The following is an 18,522-nucleotide window of genomic DNA, read 5'->3' on the forward strand; positions in this document are numbered from 1 at the left end:
TTGTGTTGTGAGATACAGACTCTAGGGATTTATCAACATTGGATGTAGGTAATACGCTGGGTGAATTAATATTGATTGGGACAGCAGAATAAAGGTCCACCTCCTCTTTCATAGACCATGGAACATAAAACATAAAGGGTTAGTACAGTACAGACCTTTCGACCCACAATGTTGTGCTGTTTCAGAATGTGCCAATTGACAGTGTCAGCATCATCCACACCCCCCCACCCCCCAGGGTCCACTCTACTGCCCTCACAATGCGGATACACAAAGCTATAGCGTGAGTTAAACACCTTCTCAAACATCGCCCGGGTTTTTAATACCATCGTACTTGTGAAAAAGATAAGTAAAACACATACTAAATTCAATCAAGAATGGTCGCCCACCTGAATATACTAATAACATTGATATCTCTCATGATCAGTGTCAACCAAGGTAATACACGCATGCACCATTCCATATCTATGTCGTGTAGACCACAATGAACTTGTGGCAACGATAGCTTAATAGTGATAAACCATAAACATAATACTTCCTTCAAAGTACATCTACCAAATGTTTACCAATATTAACAAAACTGAAGACTCTTTGAATTAACCCATGCAGGAAGTTATATCACAAGATACAAATAACAGTTTACAAACTGGGAGTGATGTTCTTACAAAACAAACACCGCCTCCGGAGGCCAGGAAACTCCCAGCCTGGCATCCATAAGTCACACTTAACTACTGAAACAAAAAGTCAATAACCAGTTCATTATGTCTTTGGCAAAAGGAAAGTCTCAGAAACTAGTCTTTAAACAGTCTTAATGCACAGTCTTTAACCATTCTCATTTCGAAAGTGAAAGCCTTGATGACAAACTTGCTGGCGGTAATATATGCTGAGCAGACCGGTGACTTGTTGCTCACCCAGAATGACGAATGAGGGAGTTACCTCTGGAGTTGTGCTCTCTAATCACACCCTCCAACTCGCAAAACCCCTCAGCGTTAAGAAAGGGACAGAGTTTACTAGAGTAACCTTGGATTGGGAGGAGCCCCTGCTTTGTGACACTCTGAACTCCCTCTGCGTACACCTGTCTTTGAACAAAGAAAGGGGTTCCAACCTTTGCCCAATTCAGTTGCTGTGCGCTGAGAGCTTGCCTACAAATGTACCAACCACTGCAAAGGCCATATTTAGCTACTCCTGCCATCTGCCCTTCCATATAGATGTGACTTTCACAGGGTCTGAGATGAGTTTGACATCCATTCTCCAGGACGTTAGTGTTAAGTATGCCGACAGTGGGCTAATGGGCTCCATTGAGGCAGGCTTCCTGCAACGTGACCCAACCGAGGTCCAGTTGTTGGCCATACGATTGTGCTCAGGTGGTCTCTGCAAAGAGACGGGAGAACCTCAGATTCAAGATTCATTGACTTTCCAATATGTTTGCTTGATCTTGAGAACCTCAGCAGAAGAGTCGAGCGGGAGAAGCTTGTCAGTGATGTCCTTAAGGTGTGAGCGACCACGTGAAATAGGGATTTCATCCCGGTGGTGGGGAGTATGGTCACACTCAGTGAGGGTTGGCAAGGGTAAGCAGACCTCTCCTCCTACTAACTCCACAACAACTCCACTGGCTCTTCTTCCAGTGACCACTGATGCTCCAGGACAAGTCTTTAGTGTATGAGGAAGTAGCTACACCTGATGAATGCTCAGCTGGGACCCTGCCGTGCTCTGCTGGAACCAGTAGCCCGAGCTGCTGGTCCTGAACTTAGAGCTGTATCCGTGTCTAATACTTTGTGTTGCCATGGGCTCTCGGCTCAGTTCCCCAGAGACCAGTGGTGCTCGCTGCACTGCGTGTCCATTCATGTTATTCCAGCTCCTCCAGTTCTCCTTGCTACCCTCCACCACTCTCCGGGTGACTGTCTTGTCCACTTTCGGACTGACTCTGCGTCAGAGCTTCTCTGGCCAGTCCCAGCCAAGCTGTTGTCCAGTGGTGATTTGTCACCGTAGTGAGTGAGGGCTGTGCACGTTGGCTCTGCAGTAGCTCCTGTTGGAAGATGAGCCACTGACGCTCTCAGCCCACGTGTGCTCTTATGAAGTGGTGAACACCCATGTATTTCCAAGCTGGGTGACCTTGAACACTTCTCACTTTCTACCTTAAATGGGGGTTAATCTTTGTGCTTGAATCTGAAGCAGGTTCAGGAGGAGGACTGGGTAAACGTTTGGTGTGAAGCATGTCAGGAAGCTAGTTCCTGCCTTTGTCTCCTGATTTGATTTCATTCTCTGTTGAGCAAGTCCTCTGTTGTATCAGAGGGCTTTTGCTCCAGTGGTCGGTCCTTCAGCCACTGTCTAAGTTATACACCTTTGCCTCTGTTAAGGCAGCCTCAGCCTCATGCTTCTCCTTGAGCACCCTCAGTGTAGCCTCTACACGAGCTTTCTCCAAGTCTCTACATGCTCCCTCCATTCACATTTCAACTCTGTGCTATGCATACGCTGCTCTCGTTTTGCCAATTCAGCTCTGGGGGGTTCACGCTGCAGCTCTGCTAACTGTGGTTACGTTTCAGCACTACATTCTGACCCCAGTTTCAGGGCTCAGCAATCGCATTGCTCAAGTCGGAAGGCAAGGCATTTAGATGCGTCTTCAATCTGTGGGTGATGCCTTTAAAGACAAGTTATCTTTTCACTCTGCCCTCGCAGTGTGGAAATACAAAGCTATGCAGTGAGTTAAACACCTCAAAAATCACCCGAGTCAGAAGCTTCCTTCAAAGTTTTGAATGAAATCTTACTTGTGAAACTGCAGAAAGTTAAGTAAAATATGTATAAAATTCAATACAGAATTATCACACACCTGAATATGCTATCGATCTTTTTTCTCACTATCAGTGTTAACCAAGATCACACACACACACACACACACACACACACACACACACACACACACACACACACACACACACACACACACACACACACACACACACACACACACACACACACACACACACACACACACACACACACCCCCATCCCCCCCCCCCCCCCCGTGGACCAGAGGGAACTAGTTGATAGCTTAATAGTGATAAATGATAAACATATTACTTCCTTTAAAGTATATTTATTAAACGTTTACCAATATTAACAAAACTTAGACTCACAGATTTTGCTGTTTCAAGGGCAAGTGAAGGGTGAATGGATATCTTTCTACACTGTGGGCTTCAAGTCGAAGTCTGAATTAATCCGTGCAGGAAATTATGTAAAAAAAGACAGCTTGAACAGAATGTGATATTCTTACGAAGCAAGTTGCACACAAAGCATCTGTGCCTCCAGATATCAGGGCTGAGATACCTGTGTACCACTGTGGGGTTGCTGGCCCAGAGAGCCAGCACTGGAGAGAAAGCTTTTATTTGCTATTAGTATGTGTGTGAAAGTAAAGAATCCCACTTAACTAGTGCCCCAGCCATGACCTGAAATATTATCTCTCGCCCCGGTGGTGTGTCATGAGCATTGTTTGTACCATCAGCCAACTGGGCTGCAGTTACTCTCCTGGGTCACCATGGCAAAAGTTCCCAAACTCACAACATCCACCACCAAGGACAAGGGCAGCAGCCAGACAGGAGTATCTCCATCTCCAGCTTTCTCTTCCAATCGTACAGAGTCCTGACTAGCGCATCTATCACCAGTCCTCCAGTATAACTGGACTGTCCGTGGAGAACTCCCTTCAGAACAGCACTGTGCCAGTACTGTCTCAGAAGGACTGTAGCACTTCAGTGGTCACTTCGAAAGGGCGATGACCAATGGGCAGTAAAATATTGGTCTTGCTGGTAATGCCCACACCTCAAAAAAACCCCAGCATCTCCAAAGTGAGCTGACCAACTAATTTGTGATGTGGCTGATTTGGATTATACTCTGGATTTTGAAGTTCTCCTTGTCGTTCTCCTTCCCCTGTTTGCTCTCACCCCTCCCTCACACTGTAACATTCTTGCCAGCGATGTTCCCAGAAAATAAGACCATAAGACATAAGAGTAGGACTAAGCCATTCAGTCTATTGAGTCTGCTCTGCCATTCCATCACAGCTGATTTATTTTCCCTCTCAACCCCATTCTTCTTCCTTCTCCCCATAACTTTTGACATCCTTACTAATCTAGAACCTATCAACCTCCACTTTAAATATACCCAATGACTTGGTGTCTACTGCCATCTAGAACAATGAATTCCACAGATTCACCAACACCTGGCTAAAGAAGTTCCTCCCCATCTCTATTCTAAAGCAACGTACTTCTATTCTAGAGCTGTGTCCCTGGCCTAGACTTTCCCACTATTGAAAACATCTTTTCAACATCATTCTGTCTAGGCCTCTGACTACTCAGTAGGTTAGACTAGGTAGTTGCATCAGGACTCACAAGTCCCCTTGCACCTCCAATTTCTGAACTTGCTCCACATTTAGAAAATAGTCTACACCTTTATTCCTTGTACCAAAGTGTTATGACCGTACAAGTCCTTACACTGTATTCTATCTGCCACTTCTTTGCCCATTCTCCTAATGTCTGTTCTCCAGATACTTTGCTTCATCAACACTATCTGCCCCTCCACCTATCTTTGTATCACGTGCAAATTTAGCCACAAAGCCATCAATCCCATCATTCAGATCATGTACACATAACGTGAAAAGTATCAGATCTAATACTGACCCCTGCAGAAAGCCACCAGTCACCAGCAGCCAACCAGAAAAGGCCCTCATCAGCTTCAGTTAACAATTTTTTTATGAGAAACTTAATTTAAAAAATATTCTGAGAACTGGGAACATTCCTCCATCCTCTACATCAGATGTTAGTAGCACACACCCGGTTTTTTTTACAAAATACTGTCAGATTCTATGGGTTGTAGGTGAGTCATTTTATAAGAGATCTTTCATCGACTTGCAAGCCTGCAATGGGTTCATCCTCCGTCTTGGCAATGAACTCTGATCTCGGAGGTCGAAATTCTTGTTGTACTACCATGCAGTGGCACTATGTCTGTGACACCACCAACACACCCCATTGATCAATCATAATCACTGATTATCAAATCCAATGTCTATTGATAATTCAGCCATCTATGACCCCTTCCCCACACTTGCTCACCTAACCTCGGCTGTCCTCTTGACCTCCCTTCACCAATTCCACCTTTGATCTTCGACCCTCCCACATTTCCGTCTAGCCTAACCACAATGATCCCAACTTCCATCACTTTTTGCTCCAGCCTACGCACTCCCGTGATCAGCTCTGACTGTATACAGCCTCCCCACCTCCAGCTAGACCGAATGTGCCCGCTTCTAGACGGCCTTGCTGGGAGACGTTGTGCCCGATTGTCGGCTATGCTGGCCAACCAGCTGACTCCTAGTGCAAAACCCATTCTGACATTATCACATGTGCCTTGAATGATTGGTCCAATAAGAATAAGCTGATCTGAGTGGGGCAGGAGCTGGCACAATGCCTCACCTTGAAGATGCAGAGAAGGGCATTCTCAAGGGAGAATGGAGAGCCTGAGACCCACCCACTTACTTAGCCCCTTACCTGGTTTCACCCATTACCTGCCAGTGTACACCTTCCCCTCCCCCCATCATCTTATTCTGGTTTCTATCCCCTTCCATTCCAGACCTGATGAACGGCCTCGGCCCGAAACGTCAACTGTTTATTCTCCTCTATAAATGCCACCTGACCTGTTGGGTTCCTCTGTCATCTTGTGTTTTGCTGTTACTTCTTTTCAAATAGCATTGAATGCCAAGACACCAGGGAAGGAGATTTTGGCCGTGTCGATACAGACAGGCCCCATGGTAAGAGCAGAGTATTTCAGTCACCATTACTTAGCAAGGCAACAGGAGCTAATAACTAATCATCACACTTAAGACCCATCATTGCCAACAACTTACATTTGTGTAGTGATTTCAATAAAAATGCCTGAGGCTGCTTTACAGAGAGACAAATGCACAAGATTGGACACTGTGCCACAAAAGCAGATACAAGATAGATAAAGAGTTACATTTTAAAGTGCATGTCAAACTGGAGTCAGATTTACAGAGGGAACTTCATGGTTTAGTTATAATTGGACATAGAACATACAACATTACAGTACAGCACAGGCCCTTCAGCCCACAATGTTGTGCTGACCTTTTTAACCTACTCTAAGATCAATCTAACTCTTGCCCCCTTAATGGTCCTTCATTTTTCAATCATCCATGAGCCTATCTAAGAGTTTCTTAAATTCCCCAATGTATCTGCCTCTACCACCGCCCCGGTAGGCCGTTCCACAGCCCACCACTCTGTAGAAAAACTTGCCTCTGTCATCCCGCCTATACTATCCTCCAGTCACCTTAAAACTATGCCCTCTTGTATGAGCCTTTTTTAGCCCTGGGGAAAAAAGTCTCTAGCTATCTACTCAATCTCTGCCTCTTATGATCTTGTACACATCTATCAAGTCATCTCTCATCCTCTTTCACTCCAAAGAGAAAAGCCCTGTCCTCAAGTTATAGGTGAATAGGAGAGTAATGCTTTCCCGGTTTTCTTCCCTTGTCTAGGTGTGCAAAGTTACTCCTAAAGTATCGTGCAGATGTCAACCAGTTGACCGAGGAGGATCAGGAGACCCCTTTGCATGTGGTGGCCAGGCAGGGTCTTTATAGTCATGCCCACCTCTACCTCAGATACGGGGCCTCTGTGGATGTCATGAATGTCCACCAGGTGTCACCGCTGAGCTGCGCCTGTGCCAGTGCAGCGGACCTGGCAAAGCAGAAGGACTATCTCCAAGTGTGCAAGCTCCTGATCGCGTACAGCGCCAACGTGAACTCTGTGGATTCGGAGAAGCGGAGCCCACTGCACAAGGCTTCCAGAAATGCCAGCGTCCAGCTGGTCCAACTGCTGCTGAAGCACGGAGCAGACGTCAACGCCATTGACTACAACGGTTGCTCTCCCTTGGCCAATGCCATACAGGCTGCACCTTTTAAGAAAGAGCTTGAACCCCAGTGCACAGTACAAACTTTACTCAATCATGGATCTCACAGGGTGTGGCCAGGAGCCTTCCTGAAGGTAACATCAGCGCTCACTGTTCCAGAGAAAGCTGTCATGGCAACTACTCAAAGATGAGTGGCTGTCATAGAGAGGTACAGCATGAATAGAGGCCCATCAACCACCCGTTGACACTAATCCTACATTCATCCTATTCTCATTAACTTTCACAGATTCTACCGCACGCACACACCCCCCACAATGTCAAACTGCACACCTTTGTGGACGTTAGAGCACCCCGAGGTTGTCCACATGGTCACAGGGAGAATGGGCAAACTGCACCTGGACAGCACACGAGGTCAGGATTGAACCTGCATCTCTGGGGCTGCAGGACAATAGCTCTACCCGCCACACCAGAGTGTCACCCATCAATGAGCTAACTGTTCAAAATAGGAAAGTTTTTAATAAAGAGGAAAAGATGATAACGGTACCACAAAGTAACATAGTGGTTAGCGCAATCACTTTATAGTGCCAGCAGCATGATCAGGGCTCGATTCCCACCACTGTCCGTAAGGAGATTGTACATTCTCCCTCGTGACTATGCGGGTTTCCTCTGGGTGCTCCCACATTCCAAGAGACACACGGTTAGGGTTTCCGAATTGTGGGCATGCTACATTGGCGCCAGAAGCAACACTTGCAGGCTGCCCCCAGCAGAACCCTCGGTGATTTGATTCATCACTAACAACGCATCCCACTGTATGTTTCAATGTACATGTGAGGCTAATCCATCTACCAAACATGGAGGTTCAGTGTCAGGATCACACAGTGTGTGAAGTCAAATCTTCATGCTTACAAACGGTACAGAGAGACGGAATGAACTGAAAACCAGGACTCAAATCTTAAAACAATACATTGGGAGTCAATGTAGGCTTTGATATTTGGTGCAAGGATCCAGACAATAGTGCATTTGTTTCAATTATTTTTCTTTACAACATATAGGTGTTTCTGTTCTAAGGTGGACACTTAGAGCAGACCCAAATGCAAGACACAGACACTGAAGTACTAGGGTCAGGACTGGGTGTGTCAAGAAAGCAAGGGAAGTGGGGAAGAAACAACATTGGACAAGACACAGGCCCTGGACGAGACTAGGATACAGGGCCTGGGCTAGGACTAGACTAGGAAAGCAGGACCTGGATGAGGGACTAGGAACTTGGAACTTGAACAAGGACTCCAAGCCAGAGACTGGACGGGGACCCAGAACCTGGGCCTTAACTCAGGCTCAGACTCTGGATCTGTGCGAGGACACGACATGGCAAGACAACAGGACTGGACGTGGGAGCAGGATGCAGGACTCCTGGGATGGACACAGGACATGAAGCTCAGAGCCGGTCTCGGGAGACAGGAACATGGAGCCTCGGTCTCGGGAGACAGGAACGCGGAGCGCGGAGCCTCGGTCTCGGGAGCGCGGAGCGCGGAGCCTCGGTCTCGGGAGACAGGAGCGCGGAGCGCGGAGCCTCGGTCTCGGGAGACAGGAGCGCGGAGCGCGGAGCCTCGGTCTCGGGAGACAGGAACGCAGAACAGAGCCAGGACCCCTCCTTGGGAACAGGACATAGGGCCGGGACTCATACACAGAAAGCTGAACATGACAAGACAGTTCCCAACACTAGATAGCGGCAAACAGATGGACCTACCTAGCAAAGGGGAGGACACAAAGAGACGGTTCCTGATCTGGACACAGCAAGGCTCCAGTCTTGCTCCAGCAGTGGAACTTGACAGCAAGAATAGACGAGGACACAGGCAAAGCTCCAGGCAAAAGATTGCAGGCCAGGCTCCAGCTAAGGGCTACAGAAAGAAGGGGAAAGGAAGGGAACAGTCCAGCCTCCGGATAACAGCAAAGACCACCTGACTTACCCCACAGAGGTAAGGACAGGATACTGACAAGACAAACCAGCACCCACACTCGATCCCAGGGCCACTTTATTCCAGCCTCAAATGAGCATCAGGTGCCTGTGATTAAGCCCAACTGAAACAAGGGACAGCCGGAAGACCCGGAGTCCGGAGTTTACGGACCGGACCATGACAGATTCATCTCTGCTTCAAATTTTCCTTTAACACAAAATAGGGCCTGAAACACTGCAATGTCATTAGCAAAGTCTCTCCCTATTTGGGACTTTATGTTCTTTACAATCACAATGATGCCTACACCTAATCATGAGTGACCCTTTTGAAAGACATTCATAGGAAACCAGGTCCAAATGAAAGTAGTGGTGATACGAGAAATTTGTAGCAACTCAGGAACGTGACCCATGATCAGGGGCACGGTGCACAGAGCCAGCTGGAGGCCATTCAATCTTTCATTTAATATCCAACTCAGCAACAGCCTTCCCAACCAGCCGTTCCCTGTCCTGCCTCTGACAGCCAACTCTACCTGGGCTCCATTCTCAAACAACCCATCAGCAGATCTCTGAGTACTTACTGTGTACTGAGTACAGACAGCGGCAGTTAGACACCTACAGGGATGTACATCACGGCAAAAGAAAAATTTGCAATCATAATAAATAGATCAAGCTAATTATGGCAGGGTTCAGCATTCCTGATATCAATAACAGAGAAAGATTAAAGATTAAAAATTAGCTTTATTTGTCACGTGTACATTGGAAAAACACAGTGAGGTGTGTCACTTGCGTGAGGATTGTGCTGGGGGAGGCCTGCAAGGTGCCAGAGTGCCCACAGGTCACCAAACCTAACCCGTACGTCTTTTAGAATGTGGGAGGAAACCAGAGCACCCAGAGGAAACACACACGGTCACATTCAGCCCCTCTGTAGACAGCAGCAGGAATCGAACCCTAACCTCACAGCTGGTGCTGTAAATCCTGCCACTGACCACTGTGCCACCCAGGGAAAGGAAGAATTGACCTGGATGAGGAAGTGAAGGGATGGGTCCGTAAGTTTGCTGATGACACAAAGGTTGGGGGTGTTGTGGATAGTGTGGAGGGCTGTCAGAGGTTACAACAGGACATTGATAGGATGCAAAACTGGGCTGAGAAGTGGTAGATGGAGCTCAACCCAGATACGTGTGAAGTGGTTCATTTTGACAGACAGACATACTTTATTGATCCCGAGGGAAATCAGGTTTCGTTACAGCCGCACCAAGAATAGTGAAGAAATATAGCAATATAAAACCATAAGTAATTAAATAATAAGTTAATCTTGGTAGGTCAAATATGATGAGAGAATACAGCATTAATGGTAAGACTCTTGGCAGTGTGGAGGATCAGAGGGATCTTGGGGTCCGAGTCCATAGGACACTCAAAGCTGCTGCACAGTTTGACTCTGTGGTTAAGAAGGCGTACGGTACATTGGCCTTCATCAATCATGGGATTGAGTTTAAGAGACAAGAGGTAATGTTGCAGCTACATAGGACCCTGGTCAGACCCCACTTGGAGTACTGTGCTCAGTTCTGGTCGCCTCACTACAGAAAGGATGTGGAAGCCATCGAAAGGGTGCAGAGGAGATTTACAAGGATGTTGCCTGGATTGGGGAGCATGCCTTATGAGAATAGGTTGAGGGAACTTGGCCATTTCTCCTTGGAGCGACAGAGGATGAGAGGTGACCATCCTGGATCAGTGAGTGAGCAAGTGAGTCTGCTTAGTGCTCCCAGGTCTGTTCATCTTGACCTAGACCACCCCACGCCATCGGTTGTTGTGGCTTTGGACTGTGGAGAGAAGGCAAGTGGATGTGGACCTATTGCCATTTGCCTATCTACAGGTTTACAGCAGGTGCAATCTCATTGGCTCTCCCCTCGGCTTTGGATCACCTGGACAATAGCAATATTTATTGCAATTCAGTATTCAACACAATTATACCCTCAGCTCTAATCAACAAACTGCAAAACCTGTGCCTCTGTACCTCCCTCTGCAACTGGATCCTCAAAGTAATCACTAGGAGACCACAGTCTGTGCAGATCGGAGATAATATCTCCTCACTGACAGTCGACACTGGCACACAAGAAGGATGCATGCTTAGCCAACTGCTCTACTCTCTCTACATCCACATTTGTGCGGTTAGGCCATCAATGCAACTTGCCAGCAACACAATTTCAGATGCTGATGAGGAAGCATACAGGAGCAAGATAGATCAGCTGGTTGAGTGGTGTCTCAGCAATAACCTTGCACTTAATATCAGTAAGACCAAGCAATTGATTGTGGACTCCAGGTGGGGAAGTCAAGGTCTCTGGCACTGAGTCTGATGCTGTGGATCAGAAGAGAAGAGAGGTGAAGAGCAGTGCAGTGATGATAGGAGATTCCATTGTCAGAGGAATAGAGATCAGATTCTGTGGTCGCAACAGAGATACCAGATGGTAATTTGCCTCCCTGGTGCCAGGGTCAGGGATCTCTCAGATCAGGTCCACAGCACTCTAAAGGGGGAGGGGGAGCAGCCAGAAGTCTTGGTACGTATTGGCACCAACGACATGGGTAGGAGAGGTGAGCAGGTCCTGAAGAGAGGTTTTAGGGAGCTAGGTAGAAAGTTAAAAGGCAGGACCTCCAGTGTAGTAATCTCTGGATTGTTGCCCGTGCCACGCACCGGTGAGGGTAAGAATAGGATGACGAATGTGGGGCTGAGGAACTGGTACAGGGAGCAAGGGTTCAGATTTCTAGATTAAGGGATGGGTTACACCTGAACCTGAGAGGGAACAATATCTTTGTGAGCAGGCTTGTTAGCACTGTTCGGGAGGTTTTAAACCAATTTGGCATGTGGATGGAAACTGGAATGTGTTACGAACCCCGTAACTGGGTCACTTACCAGCAAAGATAGAGAGGTCCGTTGAAGTCTGATGGTACTATTTTTAACAGTATTTATTGATTAAAAAATACACAAAATAATATCAAGGCAAACTTACAGATAATATACGTCGTCAATACTAAATCTAAAAGCGCGGGTCTAATAGTAATCAATAAGAAATAGCTCTATCGTTGTCTAGGGGATAATGTATTGTCCGATGGAAATATAAAAGTCACTCAGTTCATTCAAGCTGCAGCTTTTGGGTTGGAGAGAAAGACGGGTTAAAACTTGCCCATTCCTTTTATGATGTCAATCCTTCGAGAGTCGTTGGGAGTTGATTTCCCCGTTGTTAGCTAAAAACTGTTCTGCCGTGGTACAGGGCCCACCGATTCCGGGGCAAACGGAAAAGGACGCACGTGGCCTTCCACTGGTTTTTGCTATTACGGGATCGTTAGCGTTTCTTCTGGTGCGTCTGAGGGGCTGTTCCCACAGACCCTCTTTTTATCCTGACTCACAGGGTCTCAGGTGTCAATCAGGTTGGGATGATGCAATCCCTCCACCAACCTCCCCCTCGCTTCATTGCCTGGGGCTTCGATGCATAGTACAGGATGCAATACACAAGTCCGTCTCCAAGAGACAATAGCCGGTATCAATGGGTCCGCCTTTCGGAAGCCAGGACACATTCCAACTCTTTGTGGATTCTGCATGCCTTTCTCTCATTTCCTGGGTCTCCTGAACTGACTTAATAGTGATCTTGCGATTCTCACAAAGGAGGGGGGCTACACCGCACCTTTCGGCCCCTCAGAGCTGTGGCACATTCGTAACACCCCCTTTCTTCAAAGCGTTTTCACCAGCGGTGAAAACGAAGTAGTACAGAGTCTTACAGGATTTTAGAATCTAACACAATACAAAAGCTTTTCCTTTTCACTGCAGAGTAATACAGTTATACATTCAACTCAGCATCTAGATGGTTACCGATTACAATTGTCACTTCTTTTAATATCTTAACATCTTGTACCCTACTAAAGTCTTGTACCATCAGACTCCAATTTAGTAACCACCTATTTTTTTTCTTCAGCAAACAAAACTAAAGAGTTGTGATCTTAAGCTTACGTGTATACTACAAAAGTCCATGCAAATACTAATCGTTATGTTGCTTTCAAACTTAACAGGCAGGCTTCCATGGGGTTTGTCTTTTATTATTCACAGGCTTTGTCGAAATCCCTTAAAACCGGTTTCTGCTATTTAAAAATGGCGTCCCCATTAACCCTCGTCTCTTTTCCGATTAGTTCCCACGTGGGGAGCTTGGGTACTCTGGTGAAATAGGCTTTCGCCCGCTTCTTTCATAGGAGTTATTTTATCAACACTGTGTCCCAAACTTAGACCATCTTCTGAATTTCCACCCAATTCTTTAATTTTACGCAAGTTGCTAGCTTTCTCTTTAGGACCCTTCAGGCTATTAGTTTTCAGTTCGAACTCTTTGTTCAAGCAGCATTTCAAATTCTGCCTTTTCACACCACACTCTGGAATAACAATAGCATGGGGGGGGGCCCCGACATCTTCCAACTCAACCTGTAAGTGATCCGCGGGTTTTAAATTTTCTTCATTCGATTTGGGAACTACATATTTCCCGTTTCCTTCAATGATAATACTCATCTCCCCACTTTTGATCTCCGCATTAACTTTTAACACACCTTCGAGCACAAACACCTGGGAACTCTCACTTCCCACTATTACCAAGGTTAACCCTTTCTTTGCTGAACCAAGTCTATCTGACCCACAAGGACTGCCTTCCTTGTCAACTGAATCAAATACCTCAGACTTTTTCTGAGCTTCATTACTAGGTTCAGTACCACGTGCATCCACATCTTGGACACACTCCAATGGGATATTTGCCTCTTCCAGGTTTTCAATACCCGTACCCGGTCCAAACTCTAAATTCCCCTGATTCTCCCAGCTACTCTCTGGGCAACTCCCTTCCGGAGTAAACTCAACCCCGCGGGCTGAAACAACCTCATCTGTCAACCCAGCAGACTTCTTCAAGGTAAGGGCACCCTTTTCATCTAGGACTGCCCTCATTTCATTATCGGGAACACCTTTAGAATTTTCAACTTCTTCTAACAGTTCTGCCAAACCAGACAGATCATCCATGTCCAACTCTGGACTTTTTAACAGCTCTACCTGTTTCTCATCTTTATCTCCTGCCTCTAGAACTTTTCTCCTCACTAAGGGCAGGTCTACCTCCTCTCCCTTACTCTCTTTCACTTTACTACTCTTTGTTTTACCACCCTTTAAACCCTCGTGGTACAGGGTCGGTAAAAACGTCTCGGCCAAATCGATACTGGCCAGATTTAAACTGCTCTCGTTCTCAGCTGCCTTTCTCGACATGCTGCGAGTAACCGCGCATGCAGGATAGATCTTGGACGCTAGGGGTGGGGCTGCAACGCTCACTGGCCGGCTTGTCAGCGCCATTGCTGACCAAACCTTACCACCGGCTAAATCGTTACCCAGAAGGACATCCGCATCAGTTCTCGGGAATTCTGATCGCACCCCCATTTCAACTGGTCCAGAGACTAGCTCACAATTCGTAATGACCCTATGCAAGGGCACCATTTCCGTCCCTTTGCCTATTCCTTTCACAGCTACCACTCCCGTCTTGCGACCAAAATCCAGTACCTTACTGCTGATCAATGTTAGTTCAGCCCCCATGTCTCTCCAGATCCGCACGGGAACTGGTGGGCCTCCCTCCCTCACAGACACGGTTCCGTTTGACATACAAGTCTCAGACCCTTCTCATACTCTGTCTACCCAGGGCTCTCTTGTCGATTTACTGATTACCACGGCACATCCGATAGGGACTGCTGCTTTCCCTTTTCCTGTCTCTTTCTTCGGAGCAAAGCACCTAGATGCAATATGTCCTCCCCTTTCCACAATTAAAACAGGTCAAGCCCGGAAATCTCTGGTCGTCTTGCCTCTCCTCCCCAACCTTACCACTAGCTCCCGGCGGGACGTCTGCCTCAGCCGGCGGGCTTTCTCGATCGTTCCCACGGTCTCTCTGGGAACTTTTATTCGAGGAAGACTTTGTCTTGTGGGTTAGGGCATATTCATCTGCGAACCTAGCAAATTCTGAGATGGACTTATTCGGCTTCTCATTCAAATACATACGGATATCCTCCGAAACACAACCTTTAAATTCCTCAATCAAAATTAACTCCCTGAGATGCCAATAATCCTCTTCCACTATCTCTGCTGTGCACCAACGGTCCAAGAGCACACCCTTCTCATAGGCAAACTCGGTATACGTCAGATTCCACCCTTTCTTTAGATTTCTGAACTTTTGTCTATACGCTTCAGGTACTAACTCATAACTCCGGAGAATGGCCGCCTTTACTTTGTCATAACTCTCCTCCTCTTCCTCCTCCATGGACAACGCCGTATATGCCCGCTGTGCCTTCCCTTTTAACACACTTTGTAACAACACCACCCACTGATCTCTGGGCCACTTCTGATTCACTGCCACCTTTTCAAAAAGCAAGAAATAACTATCAACATCCGTCTCCTCGAACAGAGGTACTAACCTCAACTCCCGACTAACATTAAACCACTCCTCTCGGTCTGACCCCTGAACTCGTTGCTCTTGCCTTAACTTCTCCATCTCCAAGTCATGTTTCCTCTGTTTCTCTGCCTCCCTCTCCTTCTCGGCTCTGTCTTTCTCCTCAGCTGCTTCCAGCTGTTTTAACTGAATTTCGTGCTCTCTTTGTTTCTCAGCTCTTTCCTGCTCCCGTTTCACCTCTAACTCCTTTAGCTGGAGTGCATGCTCCCTTTCTCTCTCGGCCCTTTCTTTCTCCTTCTCTCTCTCTCTCTCGGCTCTTTCATTTTCCTTCTCAGCTGCTTCCAGCTGCTTTAACTTAATTGCATGTTCCAACCTTAATTTCTCCAACTCTAACTGAGCTGTCCCACTAGCTGGTACCTTTTCAGGGATATTTTCCAATACCTCAGCTGCAAACACATTCTTCCCAATATAATACTGAGTTATTGCCCTTCGCACCTCCCGCTTTTCATTGACAACCTCACCTCTGCAAGGTTTAACCCCTTCGCCATATTTATCAAGTCTGATTTGGTGGCCGCTTCTAGCGCCTCCAGAGTCGGGTTTTCTATAAATTCACCCACGTCCATCTTTGCTGGTTTCCCGTCTGGCTACCCACGTAACCAGATCCAAGTTTGGACTTACAAGCCCAATTCACTGGCCTCCCATTTGGTGTCAAATCCTGAGACGAGAACCCCAATTGTTACTTACCCCGTAACTGGGTCACTTACCAGCAAAGATAGAGAGGTCCGTTGAAGTCTGATGGTACTATTTTTAACAGTATTTATTGATAAAAAATACACAAAATAATATCAAGGCAAACTTACAGATAATATACGTCGTCAATACTAAATCTAAAAGCGTGGGTCTAATAGTAATCAATAAGAAATAGCTCTATCGTTGTCTAGGGGTTAACGTATTGTCCGATGGAAATATAAAAGTCACTCAGTTCATTCAAGCTGCAGCTTTTGGGTTGGAGAGAAAGACGGGTTAAAACTTGCCCATTCCTTTTATGATGTCAATCCTTCGAGAGTCGTTGGGAGTTGATTTCCCCGTTGTTAGCTAAAAACTGTTCTGCCGTGGTACAGGGCCCACCGATTCCGGGGCAAACGGAAAAGGACGCACGTGGCCTTCCACTGGTTTTTGCTATTACGGGATCGTTAGCGTTTCTTCTGGTGCGTCTGAGGGGCTGTTCCCACAGACCCTCTTTTTATCCTGACTCACAGGGTCTCAGGTGTCAATCAGGTTGGGATGATGCAATCCCTCCACCAACCTCCCCCTCGCTTCATTGCCTGGGGCTTCGATGCATCGTCCAGGATGCAATACACAAGTCCGTCTCCAAGAGACAATAGCCGGCATCAATGGGTCCGCCTCTCGGAGGCCAGGACACATTCCAACTCTTTATGGATTCTGCATGTCTTTCTCTCATTTTCTGGGTCTCCTGAACTGACTTAATAGTGATCTTGCGATTCTCACAAAGGAGGGGGGCTACCCATCACCCTTCGGCCCCTCAGAGCTGTGGCACATTCGTAACAAATGATAGTGCTGAGGATGGGGTAGTTGGTTTACAAACATAGGCAGTATGTAACGAGACTGTTAGCAAGGACAGGCTGATGGCAAGGCAAAATTACAGTCAATGGGATGAGTTGCAACGTAAAGGAGGACAAAATTGAAAAGGGTGATGAATACAGGACTGAAAGCATATTTGAATGCACACAGAATAAGGTAGATGAACTTGTAGCACAGTTAGAGATGCATGTATGACATTGTGGGCATCACTGAATCGTGGCTGAAAGAAGATTATAGTTGGGAGCTTAACGTCCAAGGATACACATTGTATCGAAAGGAGAGGCAAGTTGACAGGGGGTGGCTTGGCTCTGTTGGCAAAAAATGAAATCAAATCATTAGGAAGAGGTGACACAGGATCAGAAGATATAAAATCATTGTGGGTCAAGCTAAGAAACTGAAAGGGTAAAAAGACCCTGGTGTGAGTTACATACAGACCTCCAAACAGTAGCAAAAATGTGGTCTACAAATTACAACATAAGACAGAAAATGCATGTCAAAAGGGCATGGGGGATTTCAATATGCAGGTAGATGGGGAAAAGCAGGTTGGTGCTCGATCCAAAGAGGAATAATTTGTAGAATGCCTATCAGATGGCCTCTTAGAGCAGCTCATGGTTAAGCCCACCAGGGGATCAGCTATTCTGGATTGGGTGTTGTACAATGAACCAGAATTGATTAGGGAGCTGAAGGTAAAAGAACCCTGAGTGCCCAGTCATCATAATATGATAGAATTCCCCCAGCAATTTGAAAATGAGAAGCTAATGTCAACTGTATCAGTATTACAGTGGAGTAAAGGGAACTACAGAGGCATGAGAGAAGAGCTGGCCAAAATTGATTGCAAGGGAACACCAGCAAGGATGATGACAGAACACCAATAGCTGGAGTTTCTGGGAGCAAGTCGAAAGGAGTATGGTAGATACATCTCAAAGAAGATGTAGTCTAAAGGCAGGATGATGCAACTGTGCCTGACAAAATAAGTCAAGGCCAACATAAAAGCCAGAGAGAGGGTATATAATAAAGAAAAAATGAGTGGGAAGTTAGAGGATTGGGAAGCTTTTAAAAACCAACAGAAGGTAACTAAAAAAATCATAAAGAAGGAAAAGATGGAATATGAAGGTAAGCTGGCCAATAATATTAAAGAGGGTATCAAAAGTTTCTTCAGATACATAAAGTGCAAAAGAGAGGTGAGAGTGGATATGGAACTGCCAGAAAATGATGCTGGAGAGGTAGTAATGGGGGACAAGGAAATGGCAAGGGAACTGAGTAAGTATTTTGCATTAGTCTTCACTGTGGAAGACACTAGCAGTGTGCCAGAAGTTTGAGAGTGTCAGGGGGCAGAAGTGATGTCAAGCTGCCATTCCTAGAGAGAAGGAAGCTGAAAGGTGTAAAGGTTGATACATCACCTGGATCAGATGGTGTACGCCCCCGGGTTCCGAAAGAGTCGATGAAGAGATTGCAGAGGCATTAGTGATGATCTTTCAAGAACCATTGGATTCTGGCATGTTTCCAAAGGAATGGGAAATTGCAAGTGTCACTCCAAGAAGGGAGAGAGGCAGAAGGAAGGAAATTATAGGGCAGTTAGTCTGACCTCGCTGGTTGGGAAGATGTTGGAATCGATTATTAAGGATGTGTCTC

At 46.5% G+C, this 18,522-nt stretch overlaps 1 protein-coding gene across 2 annotated transcripts in view; it reads left to right on the plus strand.

Annotated features, from left to right (window-relative positions):
* Positions 1–18,522, plus strand: part of asb18 (ankyrin repeat and SOCS box containing 18) — a 69,700-nt gene that overhangs the window by 35,635 nt on the left and 15,543 nt on the right. For both annotated transcript variants that reach the window (XM_073046644.1, XM_073046643.1), the window contains exon 3: positions 6,530–7,034. In XM_073046644.1, the coding sequence (XP_072902745.1) occupies positions 6,530–7,034 (505 nt within the window). The remainder of the gene's footprint in view (positions 1–6,529; positions 7,035–18,522) is intronic.

Source organism: Hemitrygon akajei, chromosome 5, assembly GCF_048418815.1.
Source record: "Hemitrygon akajei chromosome 5, sHemAka1.3, whole genome shotgun sequence".
Classification (NCBI taxonomy): Eukaryota; Metazoa; Chordata; class Chondrichthyes; order Myliobatiformes; family Dasyatidae; genus Hemitrygon; species Hemitrygon akajei.